Source organism: Schistocerca americana, chromosome 1, assembly GCF_021461395.2.
Source record: "Schistocerca americana isolate TAMUIC-IGC-003095 chromosome 1, iqSchAmer2.1, whole genome shotgun sequence".
NCBI lineage: Eukaryota > Metazoa > Arthropoda > Insecta > Orthoptera > Acrididae > Schistocerca > Schistocerca americana.
This window is the reverse complement of record NC_060119.1, coordinates 558,943,178-558,969,636: the sequence shown is the minus strand read 5'-3', so window position 1 is coordinate 558,969,636 and position 26,459 is coordinate 558,943,178. Positions and strand designations below refer to the sequence as shown.

The 26,459-nt window shown below is 43.4% G+C and overlaps 1 protein-coding gene across 1 annotated transcript in view; it reads left to right on the top strand.

Annotated features, from left to right (window-relative positions):
• Positions 1-26,459, top strand: part of LOC124624850 (pyridoxine/pyridoxamine 5'-phosphate oxidase-like) — a 216,303-nt gene that overhangs the window by 137,115 nt on the left and 52,729 nt on the right. Inside the window, exons 2-4 of the mRNA XM_047149133.1 lie at positions 6,278-6,426; positions 16,545-16,644; positions 23,980-24,054. Of these exons, the coding sequence (XP_047005089.1) occupies positions 6,278-6,426; positions 16,545-16,644; positions 23,980-24,054 (324 nt within the window). The remainder of the gene's footprint in view (positions 1-6,277; positions 6,427-16,544; positions 16,645-23,979; positions 24,055-26,459) is intronic.

Sequence of the window (26,459 nt, the reverse complement as noted above, 5' to 3'; positions counted from 1 at the left end):
TCCCACGCCTAAAAATCTGAGCTACCAATATGTCTTCTACTATAGATACAAGCAATAAATTATTTTACAACAAAAATCTGTGACAATCATTGCAGTGCAGTGCAGAAAATAGTTAATCCGTTTACCTCTCTTGAACTGTCTTGTACATCTTCATTTCCAACTGCACTAGAATTAGTTTTCTTCCTTGGCAAAAAGTAGATGAAACAAAGAAAGCTTCCACTACTGCGATGTAAGGCATCGTAAGTGTGGTACAAAAACAAAAGACCACCATGAAAGTGCCCATATAAGAAGGGCACGGCTGACTGTGAAGGTGGATGGACATCAGAAGTGAAATTTATGCAGCTGCACGCCCGAAATTTTATTGAAAAAAAGTAACAGAAAACACGCATTGTAGAGAAGACAAAGATTGGATTATATTCAATAAATAATTGAAGATAGTGGGTGTAAGTGTTGTTCTGGGGTGAAGAGGTTGGAACAGGAGAGGAAAAAGTTGCGGACCGCATCAAACGGGTTACAGGACTGATAATTAAAAAAAAAAAAATCTGTCAAATTTTTCGTGATCGCGCCACTACAAAACAGATCCTCGCATTTAGTAATAAAAAAGAGAAACTGTCGGCGATATTTTACGCGCCCGTAACATGACATTAAAAATACCAAGATCACATAATAAATAAGTAACCATAACAACTGTGAAAGGTATCAATCCATCAAGTGCTATTAGTATGTCACATAGTCCTGTGTCCATCTGCTGTGGGAATGCTGTACTGTGATACTCAACACGGGCGATAGTAACCGATCACGCAGCAGGGGTGACCGGTAGAAGGCGCTGCCAGATGGCTTTTTGCGTATACTGAATACCGGTTACCAGTTCCCTGCGGCAAAACGCTGAGAAGGCCTGCGGCAAAAAGCTGAGAATGCGTCTTTCCCTCCATACACGCCGCCGTAATGTCTTCTGTCGACAACGTTGGTAGAATGTACCTGTTCAACAGCTCTAGGCACGATCAACGTACCAGAGCAAAGGACAAGGTGCTATAAAACCTTTTTATTTCTCTCTCAGTGAACACTAGACAGTTAATGAATGTACAGTGACAAGAACAAGATGCTATTGGATTGGCACTTCATCCCGTTTTCCAAAAACGAACAAATGACTGAATGAGCGGTCGGCTAGACCAGTAGTTCTCTCACTTCCTGCTTTAGCGTAATGTGGTCAACATTCAGGAAGTCAAATTCACGTAAATTTTTGTGTGTTAGTAGCTGCAGGAATAATCAACATAACGTAGAATTTTGAAAAAATGACGTATTATACATGAAGATTAAGTAATTATGTCCTTTTATATGTATTTTTTCCATGACATAATCACGCCTTTCAACGCCTTGAGAAAACAGTATCTGATCAAAAGTATCCAGACATCCATGTGCTATGCAGAATTGACCACCAGGTGTCACGAGAGGCGGATTTGTCAGTATAAAAGAAGACGTGGAGTAATTTTTTGTCAGTACAGAAGCAGTAACAGCAAAATGGGTCAGATAAAAGAGTGACTTCGAGCGTGAACTAGTCGTTAGATGTCACGCAAGGAACTGATCAATCAGGAGCATTTCAACTCTTCTAAAGCTGGCCAAGTTGACTGTTTGTTAGTGACATCACTGTCAAGTGGAAACACGAATGAACAACTACAGGTAACCACGACCAGGCGGACCTCATGTACTATGGATAGGGACCGTCGAGCATTGCGGAGAGTGGGCGTAAACAATCGCGTGAAATCAGAGAAAGAAATCACTCGCGAGTTCCAAAGTACTACCAGTAGTCAAGCTAGCATAGTGACAGAGCGAAGGGAGTTAAAAAGAATGGTGTACAGTGACCGAGTAGCTCCTCATAATCCACACATTTTTGTGCCCAATGCTAAACGACGCTTGGGATGGTGTAAAGTGCGATGGCACTAGGCAGTGGGTGAGCGGAAATGAGTGACTTGGAGTGCTGAATCACGCTGTACCCTGTGGCAATCCGACGGAAGGTTTTTTTTTGGCGAGTGCCTGGAGAACGTTAACTGCTGCCGCGTGTATGCCAACAGCGAAGTACACGCTGTTACTGGGATGTTTTTGATGGTTAGTGTAGTTCCTGAATATGGCTGACGAAAAAGGTAAATACGACAGGGTGTGAACACATTTTACAGCATTATGTACTGCATATAGTAGAGGGTCAGCTCAGAGACGATGACTGTATCCCCATGCTCGCTGTGTACAGCAGTGTCTGTGAGGCAATAGTTTGTGGACAGTAACATTCGTGAAAAACACTGGCCTGCTCAGAGTTTCGATCGGAACTCAAAGGAAAACCTTAAGGATGAGTTCGAAGACCGACTTCGTTCCAGACCCTAGCGTCCTCCGGTTTTGGCTTTGAGGAAGAGTGGACTGCCTTACGTCTATAGACATAACAGCTCATTGGATGTGTTCCCAGCAGAGTTCAAGTCATCATAAAGGCGGAGAATGGACACAGACCATATTAATTCCCACTAATAGCTGTCCGGATATTTTTGATCAGATAGCTTATTACATCAATGCTTGCAGCACGTGCCTGTACTCTGAAAATTACCACTGGCTGATCGAAACAGGGTTTGGCGTTGGCAAATGAATCATAAAAAATAAAGCACAGAACTGTCGCCTTCGCCGCCTCCTACCACCCCATTTTTGATACAACGCCCCCCCCCCCCCCCCCCCCCCCGCTGCACCGCGCCTCCCCCTCCCTGCCACCTTTTTTCTTTCCACTGGCTTCTCTAAATTGTGAAGATGGCCCCTAGGAGGTGATAAAGCACTCTGGGGTATACCACACATGATTAAAACACCCCAGTAAGAATCAGAATTAGAGACAGCTGTTGCGTTGGGGAGAGTATGTGCATGTGTGTGAGAGAGCTGTTGTCGCCATGGTATTGGAGTAGCTCAAAGTATCGAGTGTCTGTGCTGTGGCCATCTGTCTACATGAATGCTGAACTCATGCTAGGCAAGAAGAGAGCATTTGATAGCGGTCATATCGTTAATATCCGTTACAGGCACTGGGCTTATCGTCTGCACAGTGTCAAGGGTTAACTATGAATTCCTTGCCTCCGGGAAAGCCACCGACACCGCCTTAGTCCACAAATGCAGACAACAGAATGATTATAGTCGATGGTAACGGCAGATAGATGGCCCACATCGCGGCAAATTCTTCGCCGGTACACGGTACACTCATTGCTATTGTTACCGTGCCATTTTCACTCTGATTTGTGTAATTCTGTCGTATTCCTCGTGAAAAACACGAAGATTTAGAGGAAACATCGTACAAAAGAACTACTTTTTCTTATAAGTCACACGCTATTGTTGACTGTCCACCTCTGTAACCGAGTGATCAGCACGGCAGACTACCATGTGGAGGAAACCCAGGTTCGATTCCCGGTACTGCCAGAGATGCTTCCTTGGTGGGTGCACTGGTACGGGGACACTCAGCCTCGTAAGGCCAACAGAGGAGCTACTGAACCGTTTAGTAGCGAATTCAAGGTCAAGAAACCCGACAACGACAGGGAGGGCGGTGGGCTGACCACACGTCCCTCTGTACCGCATCCGGTAACACCGTTTACAGAGGAAGGTTGGTTCTGATTGGCCGCTCAGTGCCAGAACGGGAAAACTTACTTTATCTTACCTACCTATTGTTGGCTCTAACCACTTGAGCCGCTTTGAACCCGAATACCACTCCTTTTGCAGTATCTTTTCCTCCGTAGTACTATTTCATATTCTTCCTCCCATGACGTTTTTCCTGCTTAGCTATCGTTTACATTAATTATACAACTTATATTCTGTTAATGTTTCATAGAAAGCCGCCCTTCATGATTATGACTGCCTCCATTAGATTCCGCCGATCCACCAATTATCAGCAAACACGCACGCTCGAATTCCAAAAACATCGCGCTGTCGGCACTGAAAACTCAAAGAATGACCGTCTGGAAAAGAGCTTGGCTCCAGGTAGATATAATCGGCTCACAGAGAGAAGAAACGCGCACCGTGCTGCGAGACATTTTGTCGAGTTCGTAAGCGGTTTGTTTCTCAGATGTAGACGGAAATGGAAGGTATATCACTGTGAAGTACTAGTTATTTTGTGAAGCGTCCTGTGACAATCGACAGTCTGGTTCTTAGATTGTAAATATGCAGTGTGTCCCAGAAGGGATGGCCATTGTTGAGGCATATGACAGGAACCATCATTCGAAGCAAAAAGGTTTGATAAATATGAGCTGTAAAATGCATACCTTAAGACTACGAGCACTTCTTCAGTAGAAGAGATGTGTGTCACAGCAGCGAAGATGAACAACTGCTCGTAACTCTTAAGTTATGCACGGTAGAGCTTATGTTTATTAGATTTTATCGGTTCGAATGATCGCTCCTGTCGTGTCTCTCAATACTGGCCATTCCTCCCGGAACACATTGTAAAACGCATGGCGAAATCACTGTGGCATTTATATGCGCCTATTTTTCCTTTGAAGCCAGATTTTTGTTCTTTATCTTTGTAACACCACCATAATCAGGTGGATATTGCTTTAGCGTAAGGAAAACCACATTTTTACTACTATTACTCTCTTTTTACAAAAAGGGCCTTGAGAGGCCCGTCAGGTCACAATGGTACAGTCAATGACAAGCTTTATTTCATGAGAAAATTTTTTCCTCTCATTGACATGCAAGAACACCTTACATTCGTAACACATAAAATGAGATCCCGATTCTATATCATACATAGCACTGTTTTGACATCTCCCACGACTAGAAATAAAAGTTTTCATTTAAAATGAAAATTCCTTCTTTCTTCCTATGTTCTGAAGAGACTTGTGATACATTTCTTCCTATCACTGCTATCTTAAACTTGCTTTTCTTTAGATTCTCGATAATTAGTGGAAGTATTCAAGTGATGGCTGATACACAGGCATGGTGTTATTTTTCGTTCGTTTGGCCTGTAAATTGATGAGTCCGAATTCTTCAATAACTTATTCTATTCCAGAAGCACTACTCTCCTCTTTTGGTGTATCTGCATTATATGGGAAATACACTTCGAACAACGCCAATGTCTCTTTATCTTTCAACTTGCTTGTCACAGCTTATTATGAAGAAAAATTAAGCTTTAGGCCTGAAGGGAATTAAAAGTACGGAATTTTTCATACGAACGTTTTCTAAAAATCTTCAATATTTTGTGCTTCTGGAACATTATTAGCGTTAATAAACTTGCCACGAAACGGAGAAAAAATACAAAGACCAGATTATTGTAGGACGAACTCATAATCAAGCACAGAACGACCAACTTACAGCTGCACGCAATGAGCGAGGTGACGCTGTGATTAGAACACTGAATTCGCATTCGCGAGGACGACGATTCAGATTCCTGTCCGGCCACTCTGATTTAGGTTTTACTAAATCGTTTAAGGCAAATTCCGGGCTTGTTGTGCCTTTAAGATGGCAGGGCCAACTTCCTATTCCATATTTCCTTAACCCGATCTTGTGCTCCGTCTTTAATGACCCCGTTGTCGACGGGACGTCACACCTTAATCTTCCTTCCAACCAACACCATGCAACTAAATAGCGCGAGGACTGCACTCGCTGAAATTCAGACCACTCTGGAGCAACAGATAAGACATCCGTGAAAGTTCTGCAATGTGTTAACAATGTACCAAACTAGCAAGATAAACTCCCTATCGCATCCTACACAGATTTAGTTGTAAAATGGCCCAGTGTACAGCTCGTCAAAAACAGGAAGAAGGTGTAGCGAACTGTGGATAAAGAAGCAAAATAGATACAGTGAACGATCCAAGCTAAAGATGTGCAACATTGAGAGAGTTGCAAGAATCGTGGCCTTGTGGTTGTGTGGTCACGGTGTTGGTCTGCGAGGAGGGTGATCCATGTTCAAACTTCCCGTGGGCCTACCCTTCTTTTTTACAAAAATATGAACTCTCCGTCCACTGTTTGGATTTTGCTCTTTTTTCACAGTTCAGTACACCTTCTTCCTGCTTTCTTGCTTGACCTGTGTTCAGTTTTAGACAGGCTATCCCCTGGACCATTTTACCACTAAATCTGAGGGAGGTGCGATGGGGAGTTTCCCCTGTAAGAAGTAATGGGGCGCCGCAGTTCTGTAAGGCCTCAAACCGTACAGAATGTTATATGCTGTTAAAAAATGGGAGAGGGGACTTAGAAGTTCCGACAGAAATAAAATGTGTTAATAATTACGGTATGCCAAATTGGGAGTGAGTGACGGGGCTGCTGTTGTGTGTTGCAGGAGAACGGAAAGACCATCGAGCCGTCCGGTCTGGCGCAGATCAAGTTCGATGGCGACAGCCCGTTCGAGCTGTTCCAGTCGTGGCGAAAAGACGCCATCAACACGGACCTCGTGCTGCCCGACGCTCTCACGTTCGCCACCTGCAATGGGTAACGACACCGACTGCTCTTCGTCTTGCCAGTAGCCTTGCCGCCGTGGTTCAGATGGTTCAAATGGCTTTGAGCACTATGGGACTCAACTGCTGAGGTCATTAGTCCCCTAGAACTTAGAGCTAGTTAAACCTAACTAACCTAAGGACATCACAAACATCCATGCCCGAGGCAGGATTCGAACCTGCGACCGTAGCGGTCTTGCGGTTCCAGACTGCAGCGCCTTTAACCGCACGGCCACTTCGGCCGGCTGCCGCCGTGGTAACACCGGTTCCCGTCAGATCACTGAAGTAGGCACACTGAGGAGCTAAGTGACTGAGAAGTAGCAGCTCCGGTCCCGTAAACTGACATACGGCCGATAGAGCGATGTGCTGACCATATGCCCCTCCATATCTGCGTCCAGTGACGCCTTTGGGCTGAGTACGACACGGTGGTCGGTCGGTACTGTTGGACCTTCATTTATGGGATCTTTAAGGGACTGCTGCATTAAAACAGCACATTTTACTGGAATGTAAGGCTACACGTGAAAATTATGATACTTCAGCTACACAAACACGTAATCGAGAATGGCCCTTACTCGATTTCCGTCTATCAGCCAATAAAGGCGGTCACACACGAAACTGCATGCTTGACAAGCACGCATGGCCAAGCATACTTGCGCAAGGGTGCACAAGTTTTTCGCTCCTCCACACAGCTCAAGCAGGCTTGCAGCTCAAGCAGGCTTCTACAAGCATCAGTTTGTTCAGCACAAAATGTCGAGCTCAGACGGAAGAGGAAACTTGATATCTGTAGTAAGGAGTGGATAAAGAAACGAAAATATTATTCCCATATTACCTGTTAGCTGTAGACGAGCTACGGAAACTGTTTCACAGTATCGCTGTGGTTGTTCTCTATTTCTCCATGTAATATTATATTCTTTGTCTTTTTCTACATTAAAGTGCAGCATTTGTACAGGACGAAGTAAAAATTAAATCACTGAGTAGTGCTTCCACAAACCTTGCTATTCTTGGTACACAAGCTCAAACACGCGCGCGCTGGAACGCTTGCACAAGCATGTATAGTCGAAATTCGATTAAGCATAAACCTGTTTGTACAGTCCTGAAGCTTGCGCAGATTTATCCTGCACACGTAGGCGCAGGCAGTTCAGTGTTTGGCCGCCTTAAAAGAACACGGTATGTGACGCCACATAAACGTGTTTCTTGCGGTAGAACGGAACAAAAAAATGGCTCAAATGGCTCTGAGCACTATGGGACTCAACATCTTAGGTCAAAAGTCCCCTAGAACTTAGAACTACTTAAACCTAACTAACCTAAGGACATCACACACACCCATGCCCGAGGCAGGATTCGAACCTGCGACCGTAGCAGTCCCGCGGTTCCGGACTGCAGCGCCAGAACCGCACGGCCACCGCGGCCGGCCTAGAACGGAACACCGAGAACATTTATTTCAACATTTATTCAGTACGGTCTTTACCATTTTGTAGAATGAAGTTTTGTGGCGACAGATCGACAAATATTGGAGGTCTATGAAAGGCAATATATGGTGGTGTGTTGGCGAAATACATGAATGCAATGTGGCAAGAAGCTGTTTATTGGAACGAAGGTTGTGCTAGTAGATAGATGCGAAGTATAACCCGAAGTGTAACTGGGTTTGGAGGGTTTTAATTTGGTTGTGAGTTGCCGAAGCAAATAAGTATATTTTGTAATATCCTATCATACTGGCGGTTCAGTGGTTAAGGACCAGACTGCAAATACAGATAACCTACGCTCTCACGTTCGACTAATGTTTCTATACATACAGAACTGTCGACAACATAATCAAGCACCAGTCGTTCGGAAATGTGAAGACGAAGTGGGTAAAGAATTAACTTAGGTAACCATTTTCAAAGACTTATAAAAACGCTGGCAGCGTTACAATTGATCGACGTCACGTTTTGCGACGTTTCTGCACGACAAACTGTACCAAAAATGACTCGTTTTGTGGGGAACGTTAATGCCCTACTGCAGTAAACAGTAAATTTTCGTCACATTATAGTTTAAACCAAATATGGTGCATGGAAGCAAGCAAGCACTTGGTGCTGATTTTTTACAGTAGTATGCCCTGCACTACACATCCTGATGGAAACAAAGACACTGCGAGTGATCTCGGACCTGCGAGTGATCTCGGACCGTCGTTGGCGCCAATGTAATCGCTGGCTGCGCTGAACACTAACTGCATCAGTTAAATTTGTGTGACAGCATTCCTTTTTCGGCAGTCGGTTGCTTTCGTGACATAGACATTCGTATATATCGTCTACAGCTCGGATTTTCATAGAGAAATTCATCAGAGCACTCCGTTGTCCGCAGCTCGTGGTCTAGTGGCTGGCGTTGCTGCATTTTGGATCACGGGGTCCCGGGTTCGATTCCCGGCCGGGTAGGGGTTTCTGTCCTGCCCGGGGACTGGGTGTTCGTCTTGTCCTCATCATTTCATCATCATCATCATCATCATCGTTCGTGACAGTGGCTACAGTGGATTGCGTAAAACAACTGGACTGTGTAAACATTGAGACTTTGTACGGGCGCTGATGATCGCGCAGTTAAGCACCCACAAACCAACCATCATAATCATCACAGCAGTCCGTTGCGAAAGACTTTTTCGTTGTCATTAAACGACTGTCTACAAAATGTTCATAACTGAGAGTAGCATATTGCGTTTGTGGCACGCTTTTGTGCAATGAAAACATTCTTTCTTAGAGATGAGTTAATCCTAAGATATAATTTCACAGAGTAAACTACACTGATAAGCCAAAACTTTATGACCGCTGCACACCGCGACGTTGGATGCCGCCTGGTGGCGTTGCGGGCAAGTGACGTGGTAACCAAAGTATGTAAGCGAAGCAGACGCGGACGGGGAATAACCCTAGTGAAGATATGGGCTGCAAATGGAGAAATCCATTGAGAAAACGATTTTGAAAGAGGGCAGGTTATTACCACGCGGATCCTGTGAAAGAGTCTCTCGAAAACGGCGAAGCTGGTCGAATGTTCACGTGCTAATGTCGTGAGCATCTACGGAAAGAGATAGGACAGTGAAACTACCACTGGACGCTAAATGGTTGGACGTCCACGACTCTTCACAGAACGTGGGGTTCGGAGGCTTGTCTGCTCGGTAAAGTAGGATAGGTGGTGATCTGTGGCATCTCTGCTGAAATAGCACAATGCTGGTGCACACCGTTCATCGTACACTGTTTAACGTGGAGCTCCTCAGCAGACCACCCCCACGCGTTCATATTTTGCCCCAACGACATTGTCAACTACGACTGCAGTCGGCACGGGAACATCGGGATCCGACCGTCGATCAATGGAAACGTCTCGGCTCTTCGGGTGAATCACATTTGTGTTACACTAGGTTGATAGTCGTGTCCACAAACGCTGTTATTGAGGTAACCGGCGGCTCGAAACATGCAGCGCGCCACGGACGCTCGATGGTGGGAGCAGTATTCTGCTATGGGAGACATTCTCCTGCGCTTGCATGTGACGTATGGTATTAATTGAAGACACGCTGCCAGCTGCGAACCACCTGAATCCCTTCATGCTTGGCGCCTTCCTGGATAGTGATGTCATCTTTCAGGTCCGCATCTCGTGGTCGTGCGGTAGCGTTCGCGCTTCCCACGCCCGGGTTCCCGGGTTCGATTCCCGGCGGGGTCAGGGATTTTCTCTGCCTCGTGATGGCTGGGTGTTGTGTGCTGTCCTTAGGCTAGTTAGGTTTAAGTAGTTCTAAGTTCTAGGGGACTGATGACCATAGATGTTAAGTCCCATAGTGCTCAGAGCCATTTGAACCATTTTCATCTTTCAGCAGAATAGTTGTCCATGTCTGGGAGCCAGAACCGCGCTACAATGGTTAATGACCTAATTGTGAACCCACGTTGATGTCTCGGCGACCATATTCGTCTGATGCAAATCCTATGGAACCCATCTGGGTCGCTATCGGACGCCATCATCGCGTACGCAAATCAGCGGCTCGTTATTTATGCGAATTACAAGACCTGCGCGTTAACATTTAATGTCAAATACCTCCACAAACTTACCAACAAACCGTCGGATCCTCGATACGCGGAATCAGTTATGTATTTCGTTGCAAAGACGGACAAAGAAGATGTTATGCAGGTGGTCATAATGTTTTGGCTCATCAGTGTACGTATGTTAGCTTACTAGGGCCTAACACGCCTCTCTGCAAGCCTTGCAATGAGGAAAGCGCGAAAGTAGCAGAACTCAGTTGCCCAAAAGCCTCTAAGCTCAATTAAAATCGTCAGGAATGTCTATACCCATTTGAGAATTCCCACTTACTACCTATGCTCTACATGGGTGGTGCAGTTATGAGAGATGTAGGACTTTACACGTTTACACGCAACCTTTTTTTTTTTTTTTTTTTTTTTTTTTGAGAGAGAGAGAAAGAGAGAGAGAGAGAGAGAGAGAGAGAGAGAGAGAGTTGCTATTTGCAGAAAACCAGTGAACTATTGTTTTAAACCTATTATTTACAGCCTGACTTATCTTAACGGAACGTTTGCGTTCTTACACCTGCACCATCGCAGATCCCCCTTCCACATGCGCCAATTGCTCACAATACCCGAGGCAGCAATTAAATTATTGCTTCAGTCTGAACCACGCGACTGCTACGGTCGCAGGTTCGAATCCTGTCTCGAGCATGTATGTGTGTGATGTCCTTAGGTTAGTTAGGTTTAAGTATTACTAAGTTCTAGGGGACTGATGACCTCAGATGTTAAGTCCTATAGTGCTCAGAGCCACTTGAAACTTTTTTTGAATTAAACTATTTCGCCTATCGCCCCGTGCAAATACGACAACACACCCAAGAGCGAAGAAAGTAGTGAATGAGGAATGTGTAATAAAAAGAAGTATGGTGAATACCTATCAGTGGCTATAGTCTCGGATGACATTGCTCTTCGGTTTAATGGGAAGTGAGGCTTAGAAAAATCGGCTCGTTTCTTTTCTGTTCCACTATGGAAAGTATTATTGTGTATCTGCTTCCATAGGTACTTATGATCGTGCTTATAATCTTAGCTTGAAATGTGTATGGGTGCAATAACATTGTTTTACACAGAGTAGAATGTTACGTTCCCCTTGCTCTCTATACTTCTCGTTCTTTCGTTTTGCAGCTTACAGTGTGCGAATCCAAGTCCCATGTTCTCCTAAAAAAGTTTTGGAGATATAATAGGGGGAGGTGGCACTACATACTTCCGCTGCACATTGCTCTGAAACCGGCTCCGCCATTTTAATAGCCTCTAAACATTAGCAGACAAGTGTTTACAGTTGCTTCTTGTTCTTAATTTCTGTAGTGTCCATGCGACATGTCTTTTAAATAGTAACTATTAGAGTACTTTCGTGAATAATGAAGTGTCAGGAACGGATTTTTAGACGCTTTTCATGTCTTTTTTTAAGGCACATTTGATCCACTAATGCCGGCCGGAGTGGCCGAGCGGTTCTAGGCGCTACAGTCTGGAACCGCGCGACCGCTACGGTCGCAGGTTCGAATCCTGCCTCGGGCATGGATGTGTGTGATGTCCTTAGGTTACTTATGTTTAAGTAGTTCTATGTTCTAGGGGACTGATGACCTCAGATGTTAAGTCCCATAGTGCTCAGAGCCATTTGAACCATTTTTTGATCCACTAATACGACGCATTTAACCTCGTTAACATAACTTCCTTTTGTTTCACGTTTCGAATAAAAAAGAAGCGAAGTATGTGACGTGAAAAGGCTGCTTTTCTAATCCATCACTTTCCTTAATACGGAATGACGAAACTGATATGCCGCCTATGTCTCTTCCCGAAAATGCTGAGAACTTTTCTCGCTATGAGTGGAAGGTTTGCTATATTTCCCTCTCTTAGCCGTTCAACCACACCGCTCTTAGAGTTGTCTTGATGGGAAATCCAAATCACATTACGGAAATAAATTATCTACAGGAAAAGCAACCAGAGCAACTAAAAGTAATGTATACAAAAGAAAATATCACTTGAACGAGTCCACTTCCGAATGAAATGTGATTTTTTTTTGCATTTTAGACTATAATCAGAACGACTAGTACACTTGTAAGTTTGTTTTTATCAAAACACTTCCACCAGAAGCTGATGTTTGGGGCTGCCAACCTGGCTGACGTCGGCTTCAGATTTGTGACGTCATGACAATTTCCCGTATTACACCTCCGTGAAAACAATGCACACATAAAATGTGATGATTTTTACTGTACCGACGTTGATTTTGGATCGGAATCTCTAATAAATCCAGGCACCCAAGACACTGTAGCTTAAAGCAGGTCCGAGTAATGCATTATGAAAAATCGCAGCGTCAACGACTCCACAAAAATAAACAATATTATTGGGAATATAACCTCAACTAAGTACTACAGTACTGTGTACAAGCAGAGCTTTTCGGAACATTGCCAGTTACTGTATGGAGTAATAATACATTTAAAGTCCATCTTTCAATACTTTACAATAATTTAGAGTAATTCCAAAATACGAAACATTACGAAATTAAAAATCTTACTTAGCGAGATATAAATAAGTATTGAATTAAATTAATAAGTACAATCCGGAACTTGTGAAATCTGTACGTGTTTTTATAATAAAATTAATATTGTGTGTTCTAATTGCTTATATTAGTTAAAAAACAATATATAAATCTGATAACGCATTTGGTTCGTTATGTAACAAGTCTGCCCAAATTACTGGTTTCTCAACGTTCTCTGTTTTCACAGGCGTTGCGTAGCGGTTGTTAGACGTTCACTAATATCCTGAACTAGCTTAGTAACCGCTGCTTCACTCGCGCGTTTGCGAGCATATATCAGGCCTGATGAAAATGTATTGTGTTAAAAATCCGTTTCTATTTCTATGCAACTTTTAAAAGGCATATTTGTCGTGGTGATTTTTAAATAGCTTTCTTTGATTTCGTTCTTAAATTTCGACACGATGTAATCTTTTCAGCCGGCCGAAGTGGCCGTGCGGTTAAAGGCGCTGCAGTCTGGAACCGCAAGACCGCTACGGTCGCAGGTTCGAATCCTGCCTCGGGCATGGATGTTTGTGTTGTCCTTAGGTTAGTTAGGTTTAACTAGTTCTAAGTTCTAGGGGACTAATGACCTCAGCAGTTGAGTCCCATAGTGCTCAGAGCCTAGCCTAGCCTAATCTTTTCACGCTCGTTAAGGCCACAGAACAGTGGTCTTTTCCGAATGTACTTCTGAAAAAAAAGCCATTCTGCAAGCTGGCGTCGAAGGTTTATGTTAATCCTACTTTTGGATTCTTAAGGTGATATTTCGATAGAAACTTTCATCCCCTAACACACATTTTTTTATTTCTAACCAAGAAGTCAAATACCAATTTTCATAGATTTAGCTTTAATAATGTTTCAATCTGACGACATTTTTTCATAAAAATTTACATCTTGTATTTCACCTTCTTAGGCGTTTAACTTCCATAAAAACTAAAACATTTATTTTCTTGTTTCTAACGAGAAGCCAAATTCAAAATTTCGGAGATTTACCTTCAGAAATGCTTTCATAATGAAATATTCCATAAAAACTTTCCTCCATTATTTCCCCTTAGGAATTGAATTTCCACAAATTTAAATTGCTGGCCGAGAGCTCAAATATCAATTTTCATAGATGTAGCTTTAAAAATGCTTTAGTAATTCTTTAATAATTAATTTAAAAAACTCTCACACACCATATCACCCTCTTATGGGTTGAATTTCTGTAAGTGCTGAAACGTATTTTTTAATTTCTGGTCGAGAACCCAATACCAATTTTTCGTAGTTCTAGCTTCAAAATAGCCGTAATAGCAACATATTTTCAAAAACCCTTTCATCATCTGTTTCGAAAAATCCCTTCTTACATGATAACTACAGTATGAGATCACCAACCTCTCCAAATTTCAAGTTTTTTTCTTAGCGGTTTGGACTGGGCGACGATGAATCAGTGAATCAGCCAGGACATTCCCTTTTTCTTATTGCATTCGACCACGAGATATTGCTTTTTTTTGTTGAACTACGAGTTTAGAAAGAACGTGCTCCTGTCATTAGGTTTACTACAGTGGAACTACATTAAGTTTCCTCGAACATAGATGTAGCGACATCATGTCTTAGTCAACTGTCCACGAAATATTAAAAGTTCTGATAACACATTAAAAAGTAACCCAGTGCAACGAAGCTAAATAAACAATCCTTCGCCACTAAAACATTTCCAACATCCTGTTTTTCTCATCTGTCCCACGAATCATTAAACTTCTCCTGTCCACACATTACGTTACCGTCACAAATGCTAACGTCTTACTTCAATGTAGAAGACTGTCTAACAGTCAGTGCTCGCTTACATCGATAAATGCCGTCTACTAGTACATCGTTGATTTTCTGCGTCAGACACTGATGATTTTGGTCTAATTTTTAATTGTTCTGCAGCGCTATATTCTGTGGTGTGCATAAAAGTGTGTTGTAAAAAACAATATAAATCAACTTCTTCTTAACGAACTGTTTTTCGATCTGAAAGCAAATCAAAATGTAAATAACTTAATTACAGACCAGTGATGATGCTTCACCTCAATAAAGCGAAACGCATCTGGTGAAAAAAATCAAGCATTTTTGTAGTTGCATCGACAGAACAGAAATACCCTCAAGAATTATAAGGCAACCACGGACACTATGGCCACACAAATGAAAAATTTAATGTCACACATTTTTAGTTGGGAAATACTGTTTAGTTTCATTGGACTGCGCTGTATTAATGCGTTTTCAGGAGCGCTTTTAATGTTTCGCAGACAGTTGAGAAAAACATGGTGCCGGTCACAATTTAGTGGGACGGGGGAGAGAAAGGGGGGGGGGAGACTTAATGTAGCTCCGGAAACACGTTTCAAGATCTGGCGATCGCAGACTATGATAAAGATCCTACACCTACACCCACATCCCGTGTGTAGGAATTGTTTCTCGAATATAACGCCGGATTTTAAGACGAACATGCAATGATGACATCTTCACGCTTTAATATTTGACGGTGAGAGATGATTTCAATCACTTTCCGTCCTCATTTGGCTGCCTGTGAACAGCCAGTTGAAATCAGTGTCCCGTCATTCACGGATACATTCTTCAAAAGGTTGAGTTTTTTTCCTTTTGTTATGGAAGGCTTATTGTTGAAGTGGCGACGAAACTTAGATCGTACTTAAATGATAGATTCATTATTGCGAATTGCAATACATAAATCTATCTTTCCTGTGGTTTAACCATCATGGTAAGTCTGACGAAAACAAAAAGCAACTTTCACGCAAAACAATTATTTCAGCTTTTAAACAGTTAATACAAGTACGGAGTATACTGTATTTAATGATTGTCAAATTGTGTAGTGATGTATCAGACTTGTTCCTGATCATGAACTTTCCTTTTAGTACAAATATGAAATCTGCCTCCCGTTTTCAAAAAGAATGCACATATGCTTGCTTACGTTGTTGCTATTGTTGTGCTCTTCAGTTCAGAGACTGGTTTTATGCAGCTCTCCATGCTACCCTATCCTGTGCAAGCTTCTTCATCTCCCAGTACCTACTGCAACCTACATCCTTCTGAATCTGCTTAGTGTATTCATCTCTTGGTCTCCCTCTACGATTTTTACCCTCCACGCTGCCCTCCAATGCTAAATTTGTGATTCTTTCATGCCTCAGAACATGTCCTACCAACCGGTCCCTTCTTTTTGTCAAGTTGTGCCACAAACTCCTCTTCTCCCCAATTCTATTCAATACTTCATTATTAGTTATGTGATCACTTCTTGTCCAAACTCTTTATCGCCCACGTTTCACTTCCATACATGGCTACACTCCACACAAATACTTTCAGAAACGACTTCCTGACACTTAAATCTATACTCGATGTTAACAAATTTCTCTTCTTCAGAAACGCTTTCCTTGTCATTACCAGTCTACATTTTATATCTTCTCTACTTCGACCATCATCAGTTATTTTGCTCCCCGAATAGCAAAACTCGTTTACTACTTTAAATGTCTCCTTTCCTAATCTAATTCCCTCATCATCACCCGACTTAATTCGACTACATTACGTAAGTCTATGTAAAGCTGAGATTCTTGTTTTTTTTTTTAGGGACGGGAAGGTGACGGCTCGTACAGTCCGCCTCAGGAGAATAGAGCCAGACGGATTCGTCATCATGACGGACCGCCGCAGCCGCAAGGCGAGGGACCTGGTAAGTCCACTCATGCAGTCTACCCTATCATTAGCATACCGCTGAACTGCTCTCACGCCACTGATGTACTGACTCTCCAATTAAGGTAAGGCTGTTTTTGTTGTCTCTGATACTTTCAACAGCATTTTTTTTTTTTTTTGCTAACATGCGACTCCTCTTCATTTCTGCAGCAGCAATAAGTCCTCATCACAACAAGCGCCTTAATCTAAAACCTAACAAAAATGCGTTATTCACTGTTAGCATCACCAGCCGCTGCGGGATAAAGACCTTCACTATTCTATTCCATGCGTTATGGTCTTCAGCTATACGCATCCATGTTAACATCCTCATCTACAATTCGGAGGCCAACATACGATTTATAGTGGAGAGTATTTCTAGTACCAATGTAATTTCTCCCTTTCTCAGTGCAACAGAAATGATGCGAGGAAAGAAAGACCACCCATAAATCTTCATTGTTGTTGTGACTGGTTTGATGCAGCTCTCCACGCTACTCTATCCTGTGCAAGCTTCTTCATCTCCCATTACCTACTGCAACCTACATCCTTCTGAATCTGTTTAGTGTATTCATTTCTTGATCTCCCTCTACGATTTTTACGCTCCGTGCTGCCCTCCAACACTAAATTGGTGATTCCTTGATGCCTCGGAATATGTCCTATCAACCGATCTCTTCTTCTACTCAAGTTGAGCCACAAATTTCTCTTCTCCCGAATTCTATTCAATACCTCCTCATTAGTTACGTGATCTACCCATCTGATCTTCAGCATTCTTCTGTAGCAGCACATTTCGAAAGCTTCTATTCTCTTCTTGTCTAAACTATTTATCGTCCATGTTTCACTTCCATACATGGCTACACTCCATACAAATACTTTCAGAAACGACTTCCTGACACTTAAATCTATACTCGATGTTAACAAATTCCTCTTCTTCAGAAACGCTTTCCTTGCCATTGCCAGTCTACATTTTATATCCTCTCTACTTCGACCATCATCAGTTATTTTGATCCCCAAATAGCAAAACTCATTTACTACTTTAAGCGTCTCATTTCCTAATCTAGTACCCTCAGCATCACCCGATTTAATTCGACTACATTCCATTATCCTCGTTTTGCTTTTGTTAATGTTCATCTTATATCCTCCTTTCCAGACACTGTCCATTCCATTCAGCTGCTCTTCCACGTCCTTTGCTGTCTCTGACAGAATTACAATGTCATCGGCGAACCTCAAAGTTTTTATTTCTTCTCCATGGATTTTAATACCTACTCCGAATTTTTCTTTTGTTTCCTATACTGCTTGCTGAATATGCAGATTGAATAACATCGGGGATATGCTACAATCCTGCCTCACTCCCTTCCCAACCACTGCTTCCCTTTCATGCCCCTCGACTCTTATAACTGACATCTGGTTTCCGTACAAATTGAAAATAGCCTTTCGCTCCCTGTATTTTACCCCTGCCACCATCAGAATTTGAAAGAGATTATTCCAGTCAACATTGTCAAAAACTTTCTCTAAGTCTACAAATGCTAGAAACGTAGGTTTGCCTTTCCTTAATCTATTTTCTAAGATAAATCGTAGGGTCAGTATTGCCTCACGTGTTCCAACATTTCTACGGAATCCAAACTGACCTACCCCGAGGTCGGCTTCTACCAGTTTTTCCATTCGTCTGTAAAGAATTCGCGTTAGTATTTTGCAGCTGTGACTTATTAAACTGATAGTTCGGTAATTTTCACATCTGTCAACACCTGCTTTCTTTGGGATTGGAATTATTATATTCTTCTTGAAGTCTGAGGGTATTTCGCCTGTCTCATACATCTTCCTCACCAGATGGTAGAGTTTTGTCAGTGCTTGCTCTCCCAAGGCTATCACTAGTTCTAATGGAATGTTGTCTGCTCCTGGGGCCTTGTTTCGACTTAGGTCTTTCAGTGTTCTGTCAAACTCTTCACGCAGTATCATATCTCCCCTTTCATCTTCATCTACATCCTCTTCCATTTCTATAATATTGTCCTCAAGAACATCGCCCTTGTATAGACCCTCCATATACTCCTTCCACCACTCTGCTTTCCCTTCTTTGCTTAGAACTGGGTTTCCATTTGAGCTCCTGATATTCATGCAAGTGGCTCTCTTTTCTCCAAAGGTCTCTTTAATTTTCCTGTAGGCAGTATCTATCTTACCCCTAGTGATATGCGCCTCTACATCCTTACATTTGTCCTCTAGCCATCCCTGCCATCTCCATATAAGTTCCATTTTCACTGATTCTCTAGTCACGGTCATTTCGTCGGACATTCACCGTTCCTCCCAAACGTTACGAGAGTCACTGTATTCCCAACATATAAGTGACGTCAGCGAAATCACTGTGATGGCAACTTGAACAACTGTAAACAACAGAAGTGCATCCAACCATTCCGTTGCAAGTAGCCGACGTGCGGTCGCACTGTGTCAAATTGTTATGTAACAAATCGCAATGCAGTATTTTCTCAAAATAAAGTGTTCACAACATCATCCAGAATGTTCTGAAGAACAAAAAAGTATGTGCAAAGTTTGCCCAGCATACTTCGACTCCCTTATAAAAACGACGAAGCGTGAACGCCTGCTGTTACTGGATTGAAACGCAAAACGCGGACAGTTCATTTCTGGGACAAACAATCACAGCCGACGAGACTTGGTGTTATCAATACGAGCCTACCAGAAAACGACAAAATATAGAAATTAGCATGAAGGATCAACGCTTTGACGACATATTCCACATTCAAGCTAATGTGACGCGAGAGTTGAAAAGCGTTCTAAATAAGGGCTTTTCTCACAGTTTCAATTCGTTGTATGAACGCTCTGTGCTTTGTACTCAAGTGGGACAGACTACGTGGAACACCTGAAACATTAAAATCGCCCTCTTAAGGTTTATCTTTTTTATTGATGTAGTGTCGAAACTTTTTGGACTGACAGGGTATGTGAGAGTGAATATTTTGCCCGACTCTCCTTGCAACTTACGCTCTCAGAGGTTTAACAGTAAACGTCTCCATGATGCACAACGCCTCTCTTGTAGTGTCCGGAAAAGGAGTTTGATAACCATCTTCATAAAGCTCTCACGCTTATTAAACTATCTCCGGTGACGAAACGCACCGCTCTTGGTTCGTATCTTCTCTAATCGCCTACTAATGCTACCTGATAAACGTCTGTCGAACAAGTGTTTTCCAAGCCACTTATGACGCGTATGAATTACATTTTCTTAAAATCTCAGCCTGTGATCTGCTTTTCCTACAACCAGCTATACGTGAATACGTGAGCATTCACATTATGTTGCTCGGACGGTTACTCAATAAGTACTGTACCGTTATTACTGTCACAATAAGATCGTTGCACGATTTTCCACATTTCTGTGGTCTAACATATAAGTTCTGTTTCAGTAGCTTCGCCCACAAATGAGTACTGCTTTCATTTATCGTATGTTATACATTTGAGAATCAGTGGAGGTACACATTTCTTATTGCTTGAGTTAAATCAGACGCAAAATGCTGTACCTCGTCTCTGTTAAAGTTGTGCCTTATTTGCTGATAACAAGTGATTGTTATATGCATTCAGTAAACGTAAGCACCAAATTTCTAATGTACTAAGTTGTACCGTTAGTTAGGTCTGGTTTACTCCACTACAGTTTTGCTGAAGTTCTTCTCATAGTTTGGATGAGATGTGCCAGGACTTCACAATTATTATGCAAATGAAGCAACTAGAAGGGGAGGAATAAACGAAATGAAACGACGGGTTGACAGGGTATGTGATTACAAAATCAAGACGATCTACAAAGAACTTGGCGATGAAAATGGAACGATCGTATGGCATTGTTGGTCGTGAGGTCCCATTCGGGTTCGGGCGCCAAGTGCAACTCTTATTTCAATCGACGCCACATTGGGAGACTTGCGGCCGATGATGAGGATAAAATTATGATGAGGACAACACAACACCCAGACCACGAGCGGGAATCGAACACGGGCCCAGTATATGGTAGGAAAGCACGTTACCACCCAGCTAAGCAGGCGGACAACTTGTCGGTATGAGTCCACTTATCAGTATAACGTTTCGCTCCCTCTGGCTTGGATGCCTGCATTAATTCCATTGGGAAGTGGGTCATAAAGCTGCTGTTTCCTCTTTTAAGCAAGACGCTCTAAAGCTGTTGTAACTGATCCTTGATATCCTGGATAGTGGCAGTGGGGCGGAGTCGAGTCCGCTCTGGATCCGCACATGTTCTTTCAGGGTCAGATCTGGGAGTCTTGGTGGCCACGGGAGCACCTCAGCATCGCTCATAGTTCATAGAGACACGTGCCATATGTGGACGAACATTATCCTATTGAAAACTGGCACCATTATGCTGTCCCGTAAGAGGTAACAGTTGAACACCCAAGTTGTCCGTGACATACCGCCGTCAGGGTACCCTCAATCACTGTCATTGTGTGTCCGCTGCCTCTGGACCACGGGGTCCCAGGTTCGATTCCGACCGGGTTGGGGATTTTCCTTGCTCGGGGACTCGGTGTTTGTGTTGTCCTCATCATTTCATCATCATCATCATTCGTGACAGTGGCTAGATTGGACTGCGAAAAAAAATGGTCAGTGTCAAAATAGGGACTTTGTACTTACGCTGATGACCGCGCAGTTTAGCGCCCCACAAACCAAACAACTCCATCATCACTGTCATCTACAGAGCTATCAAGTATGACTTCACATCACGGTTGATGGTGATCGGACGGAACACTGACGCCACAACAGCAGTAACACAGCTCTACCTTTACAAAACATTGGGAGAAATGAAGCACTACCTGGTTGCCACTGTATTCGCCAGCGATGGTTATCCAGGGTAATGCACAACCGAGCTTCGTAGCTGAACACGAAGAGACGCGCTATTCATTAGCGGTTTACGCTTCCCAGCGGCGGTACTATTCCAAATGCGTCCGTTTGTGCTGTGGTGTTAACGGTATCCTAAACGAGGCGGTAATTCCCTAGACCGATTTCTGCTAGTCTCGCACCAGTGATGCAGGATGATACAGACTGCTGTAGGCAATCCATTATTATTCTCCTATGGCAGGCGCAGATGTGTAGGGTGGTCGACCGGAAACTTGACGACTAGTATGCCTGCCCTTAACGTTCCCATGCAATTCAACATCGGACCAGTGTAACATATGGATGCCCCACAAATCTGGATACTGCGCGAATCGACGTGCCGCCTAGACGAATATTCACAATGAGACCCCAGTCAGGTGCTGTTAACGCTGTCTCACACGATTATGCGGTATCTCCGTGTCCTTCACAGTGATCACTCAACATGTGCTGCTGGTCACTCCTCTACCATACGCTCCTATGCCTGGTAACAAGACTCGTACCAACAACACTAATGCACTCCAGTGGCTGTTGTTCCTGTCACCGAGAATTCCTGCTCTTATCACGTAAATGCTCGCCAATGGTGTGTACATCTACATCTTCATTTATACTCCGCCAGCCACCCAACGGTGTGTGGCGGAGGGCACTTTACGTGCCACTGTCCTTACCTCTCTTTCCTGTTCCAGTCGCGCACGGTTTGCGGGAAGACCGACTTCCAGAAAGCCTCCGTGCGCGCTCGAATCTCTCTAATTTTAGGTTCGTGATCTTCTCGGGAGGTATAAGTAGGGGGAACCAATATATTCGATACCTCATCCAGAAACGCACCCTCTCGAAACCTGGACAGCAAGCTACACCGCGATGCAGAGCGCCTCTCTTGCAGAGTCTGCCACTTGAGTTTGCTAAACATCTCCGTAACGCTATCACGCTTACCAAATAACCCTGTGACGAAACGCGCCTCTCTTCTTTGGATCTTCTCTATCTCCTCTATCAACCCGACCTGATACGGAACCCACACTGATGAGCAATACTCAAGTATAGGTCGAACGAGTGTTTTGTAAGCCACCTCCTTTGTTGATGGACTACATTTTCTAAGGACTCTCCCAATGAATTTCAACTGGCACCCGCCTCACCAACAATTAATTTTATATGATCATTCTACTTTAAATCGTTCCTTACACATACTCCTAGGTATTTTACAGAAGTAACTGCTACCAGTGTTTGTTCCGCTATCATATAATCATACAATAAAGGATCCTTCTTTCTATGTATTCGGAATACATTACATTTGTCTGTGTTAAGGGTCAGTTGCTACTCCCTGCACCAAGTGCCTATCCGCTGCAGATCTTCCTGCATTTCGCTGCAATTTTCTAATGCTGCAACTTCTCTGTATACTACAGCATCATCCGCGAAATGCCGCATGGAACTTCCGACACTATCTACTAGGTCATTTACATATATTGTGAAAAGCAATGGTCCCTGGTCCCATAATACTCCCCTGTGGCACATCAGAGGTTACTTTAACGTCTGCAGACGTCTCTCCATTGAGAACAACATGCAGCGTTCTGTTTGCTAAAAACTCTTCAATCCAGCCACACAGTTGGTGTGATATTCCGTTGGCTCTTACTTCGTTTATCAGGCGACAGTGCGGAACTGTATCGAACGCCTTCCGGAAGTCAAGGAAAATGGCATCTACCTGGGAGCCTGTATCTAATATTTTCTGGGTCTCATGAACACATAAAGCGAGTTGGGTCTCACACGTTCGCTGCTTCCGGAATCCATGTTGATTCCTACATGTACGAAGTCACACTGAAATACGTCTATGTCTTCCGGGTGCTTCACGTATTTTTTCAACCAGTGTAGTTGTATACATATAGGTCCACACGAACCATCTTTTCAGCTGTTTGCACGAAGGGTGTGATTTCATTGTCTACATCTACATCTACATTGATGCTCCGCAAGCCACCCAACGGTGTGTGGCGGAGGGCACTTTACGTGCCGCTGTCATTACCTCCCTTTCCTGTTCCAGTCGCGTATGGTTCGCGGGAAGAACGACTGTCTGAAAGCCTCCGTGCGCGCTCTAATCTCTGTAATTTTACATTCGTGATCTCCTCGGGAGGTATAAGTAGGGGGAAGCAATATATTCGATACCTCATCCAGAAACGCACCCTCTCAAAACCTGGCGAGCAAGCTACACCGCGATGCAGAGCGCCTCTCTTGCAGAGTCTGCCACTTGAGTTTATTAAACATCTCCGTAACGCTATCACGGTTACCAAATAACCCTGTGACGAAACGCGCCGCTGTTCTTTGGATCTTCTCTATCTCCTCCGTCAGACCGATCTGGTACGGATCCCACACTGATGAGCAATACTCAAGTATAGGTCGAACGAGTGTCCATAACGAACTTTCTGTAAATACTACTATTGCCGTCTGCACTTAATATAGCCCGTAATTTATGGAGTCATTCTGAATGTGTTCGCAGGCCGAAGTTCCGTCTGGGGCGATGGTGTTCCTCTGGTGCTACGTGGACGACGAGGGCCGGACGGTCAACAGGCAGGTGGGTAGCCGCAGTGCACGCGACAGCCGCACACCTGTGGCGTCATCTTTTAGGTTCAGATTTGCAATTTTTCAGCTGTTATGCATTTTCCTGATACGATTTCTTCCTTGGTGACCATACTGTCTGTGATTAGTTTGTAGTTGACCCCTCTACTTCCCTGTTGGTGTGTCTATTGATGTTTTTCTCTGTTGGTCGATAATTCAGTTTATTTTATGATTCTGTTTTCATTGTTGTTACACAATCTCTCCATTTATTTATACATCCTGTGGTTGCTTCATTTGTGCTTTTCACTCCCAATTCTTGTCTGATTGTTGTGCTCCTTATCATATTAGATAGTCTACAGCCAGCTACACTACTGGCCATTAAAATTGCTACACCACGAAGATAACGTGCTACAGACACGAAATTTAACCGACAGGAAGAAGATGCTGTGATATGAAATTGATTAGCTTTTCAGAGCATTCACGCAAGGTTGGCGCCGGTGGCGACACCTACAACGTGCTGACATGAGGAAAGTTTCCAACCAATTTCTCATACACAAACAGCAGTTGACCGGCGTTGCCTGATGAAACGTTGTTGTGATGCCTCGTGTAAGGAGGAGAAATGCGTACCATCACGTTTCCGACTTTGATAAAGGTCGGATTGTAGCCTATCGCGATTGTAGTTTATCGTATCGCGACATTGCTGCTCGCGTTGGTCGAGATCCAATGATTGTTAGCAGAATATGGAATCGTTGGGTTCAGGAGGCTAATACGGAACGCCGTGCTGGATCCCAACGGCCTCGTATCACTACCAATCGAGATGGCAGGCATCTTATCTGCATCGCTGTAACGGATCGTGTAGCCACGTCTCGATCCCTGAGTCAACAGATGGGGACGTTTGCAAGACGACAACCATCTGCACGAACAGTGCGACGACGTTTGCAGCAGCATGGACTATCAGCTCGGAGACCATGGCTGCGGTTACCCTTGACGCTGCATCACAGACAGGAGCGCCTGCGATGGTGTACTCAACGACGAACCTGGGTGCACGAATGGCAAAACGTCATTTTTTCGGATGAATCCAGGTTCTGTTTAGAGCATCATGATGGTCGCATCCGTGTTTGGCGACACCGCGGTGAACGCACATTGGGAGCGTGTATTCCTCATCGCCATACTGGCGTATCACCAGACGTGATGGTATGGGGTGCCATTGGTTACACGTCTCGGTCACCTCTTGTTAGCATTGGCGTCACTTTGAACAGTGGACGTTACATTTCAGATGTGTTACGACCGTGGCTCTACCCTTCATTCGATCCCTGCGAAACCGTACATTTCAGCAGGATAATGCACGACCGCATGTTGCAGGTCCTGTACGGGCCTTTATGGATACAGAAAATGTTCGACTGTTGCCCTGGCCAGCAAATTGTGCAGACCACTCACCAATTAAAAACGTCTGGTCAATGGTGGCCGAGCAACTGGCTCGTAACAATACGCCAGTCACTACTCTTGATGAACTATGGTATCATGCTGAAGCTGCATGGGCAACTGTACCTGTACACGCCATCCAAGCTCTGTTTGACTCAATGCCCAGGCGTATCAAGGCCGTTATTACGGCCAAAGGTGGTTGTTCTGGGTACTGATTTCTCAGGATCTATGCACCCAAATCGCGCGAAAATGTAATCACATGTCAGTTCTAGTATAATATATTTGTCCAATGAATACCCGTTTATCATCTGCGTTCCTTCTTGGTGTAGCAATTTTACTGGCCAGTAGTGTACTATTCTGAAAAACATTTCCGCAGATTTTATTCTGGGTTCATTTCATAAACTATAAATGGTATTGTCTTTATTCTCTAGAAGTTATTAAGATCTCTTTCCTCAGCTTTCTATTCAGTGTTCTGTATTTTGTCTCATTAATGTAACTGCATCTTTCACTTTTTTCGGTAGGTCTTTTACGTTTGTGAAAAAGATAGTATTTCCTAACAACTTGAATTCATTCATCTTCTTTATCTCCCAAAAAATTGAATTCAATCAGTCTCTATTTTTTGGCGGTTTATTAGAATTTTCTTTGCGACCAGATCTTGATCTTTAAAAGCCTTGACTTCAGTTTTTTGTGTCGAGATTGTTAAATTTTATTTAATCTGTAAATGACCTTGTAACCTTCCCCCTCACTTATCGACCTTAATGACAGTGAAAAATGAAACCGCGTGTACCTAATGGGAATTTTGGAAAAGCAATCGTCACCGAAGTTAACCTGTCGGTAAAGAGGGAGGAAAGGGTTACATCTAAATGAAAGGAAAAATGCAAATGAAACTGGTGGAAATTAATTTTGAAAAGGGGTAAAGTTAATAAAGAAAGTAAATGTGTGGCCGTTACGTTAGCAATTAACTAGCGGTAATTAGATATTTGAGATTTGGGGGAAATC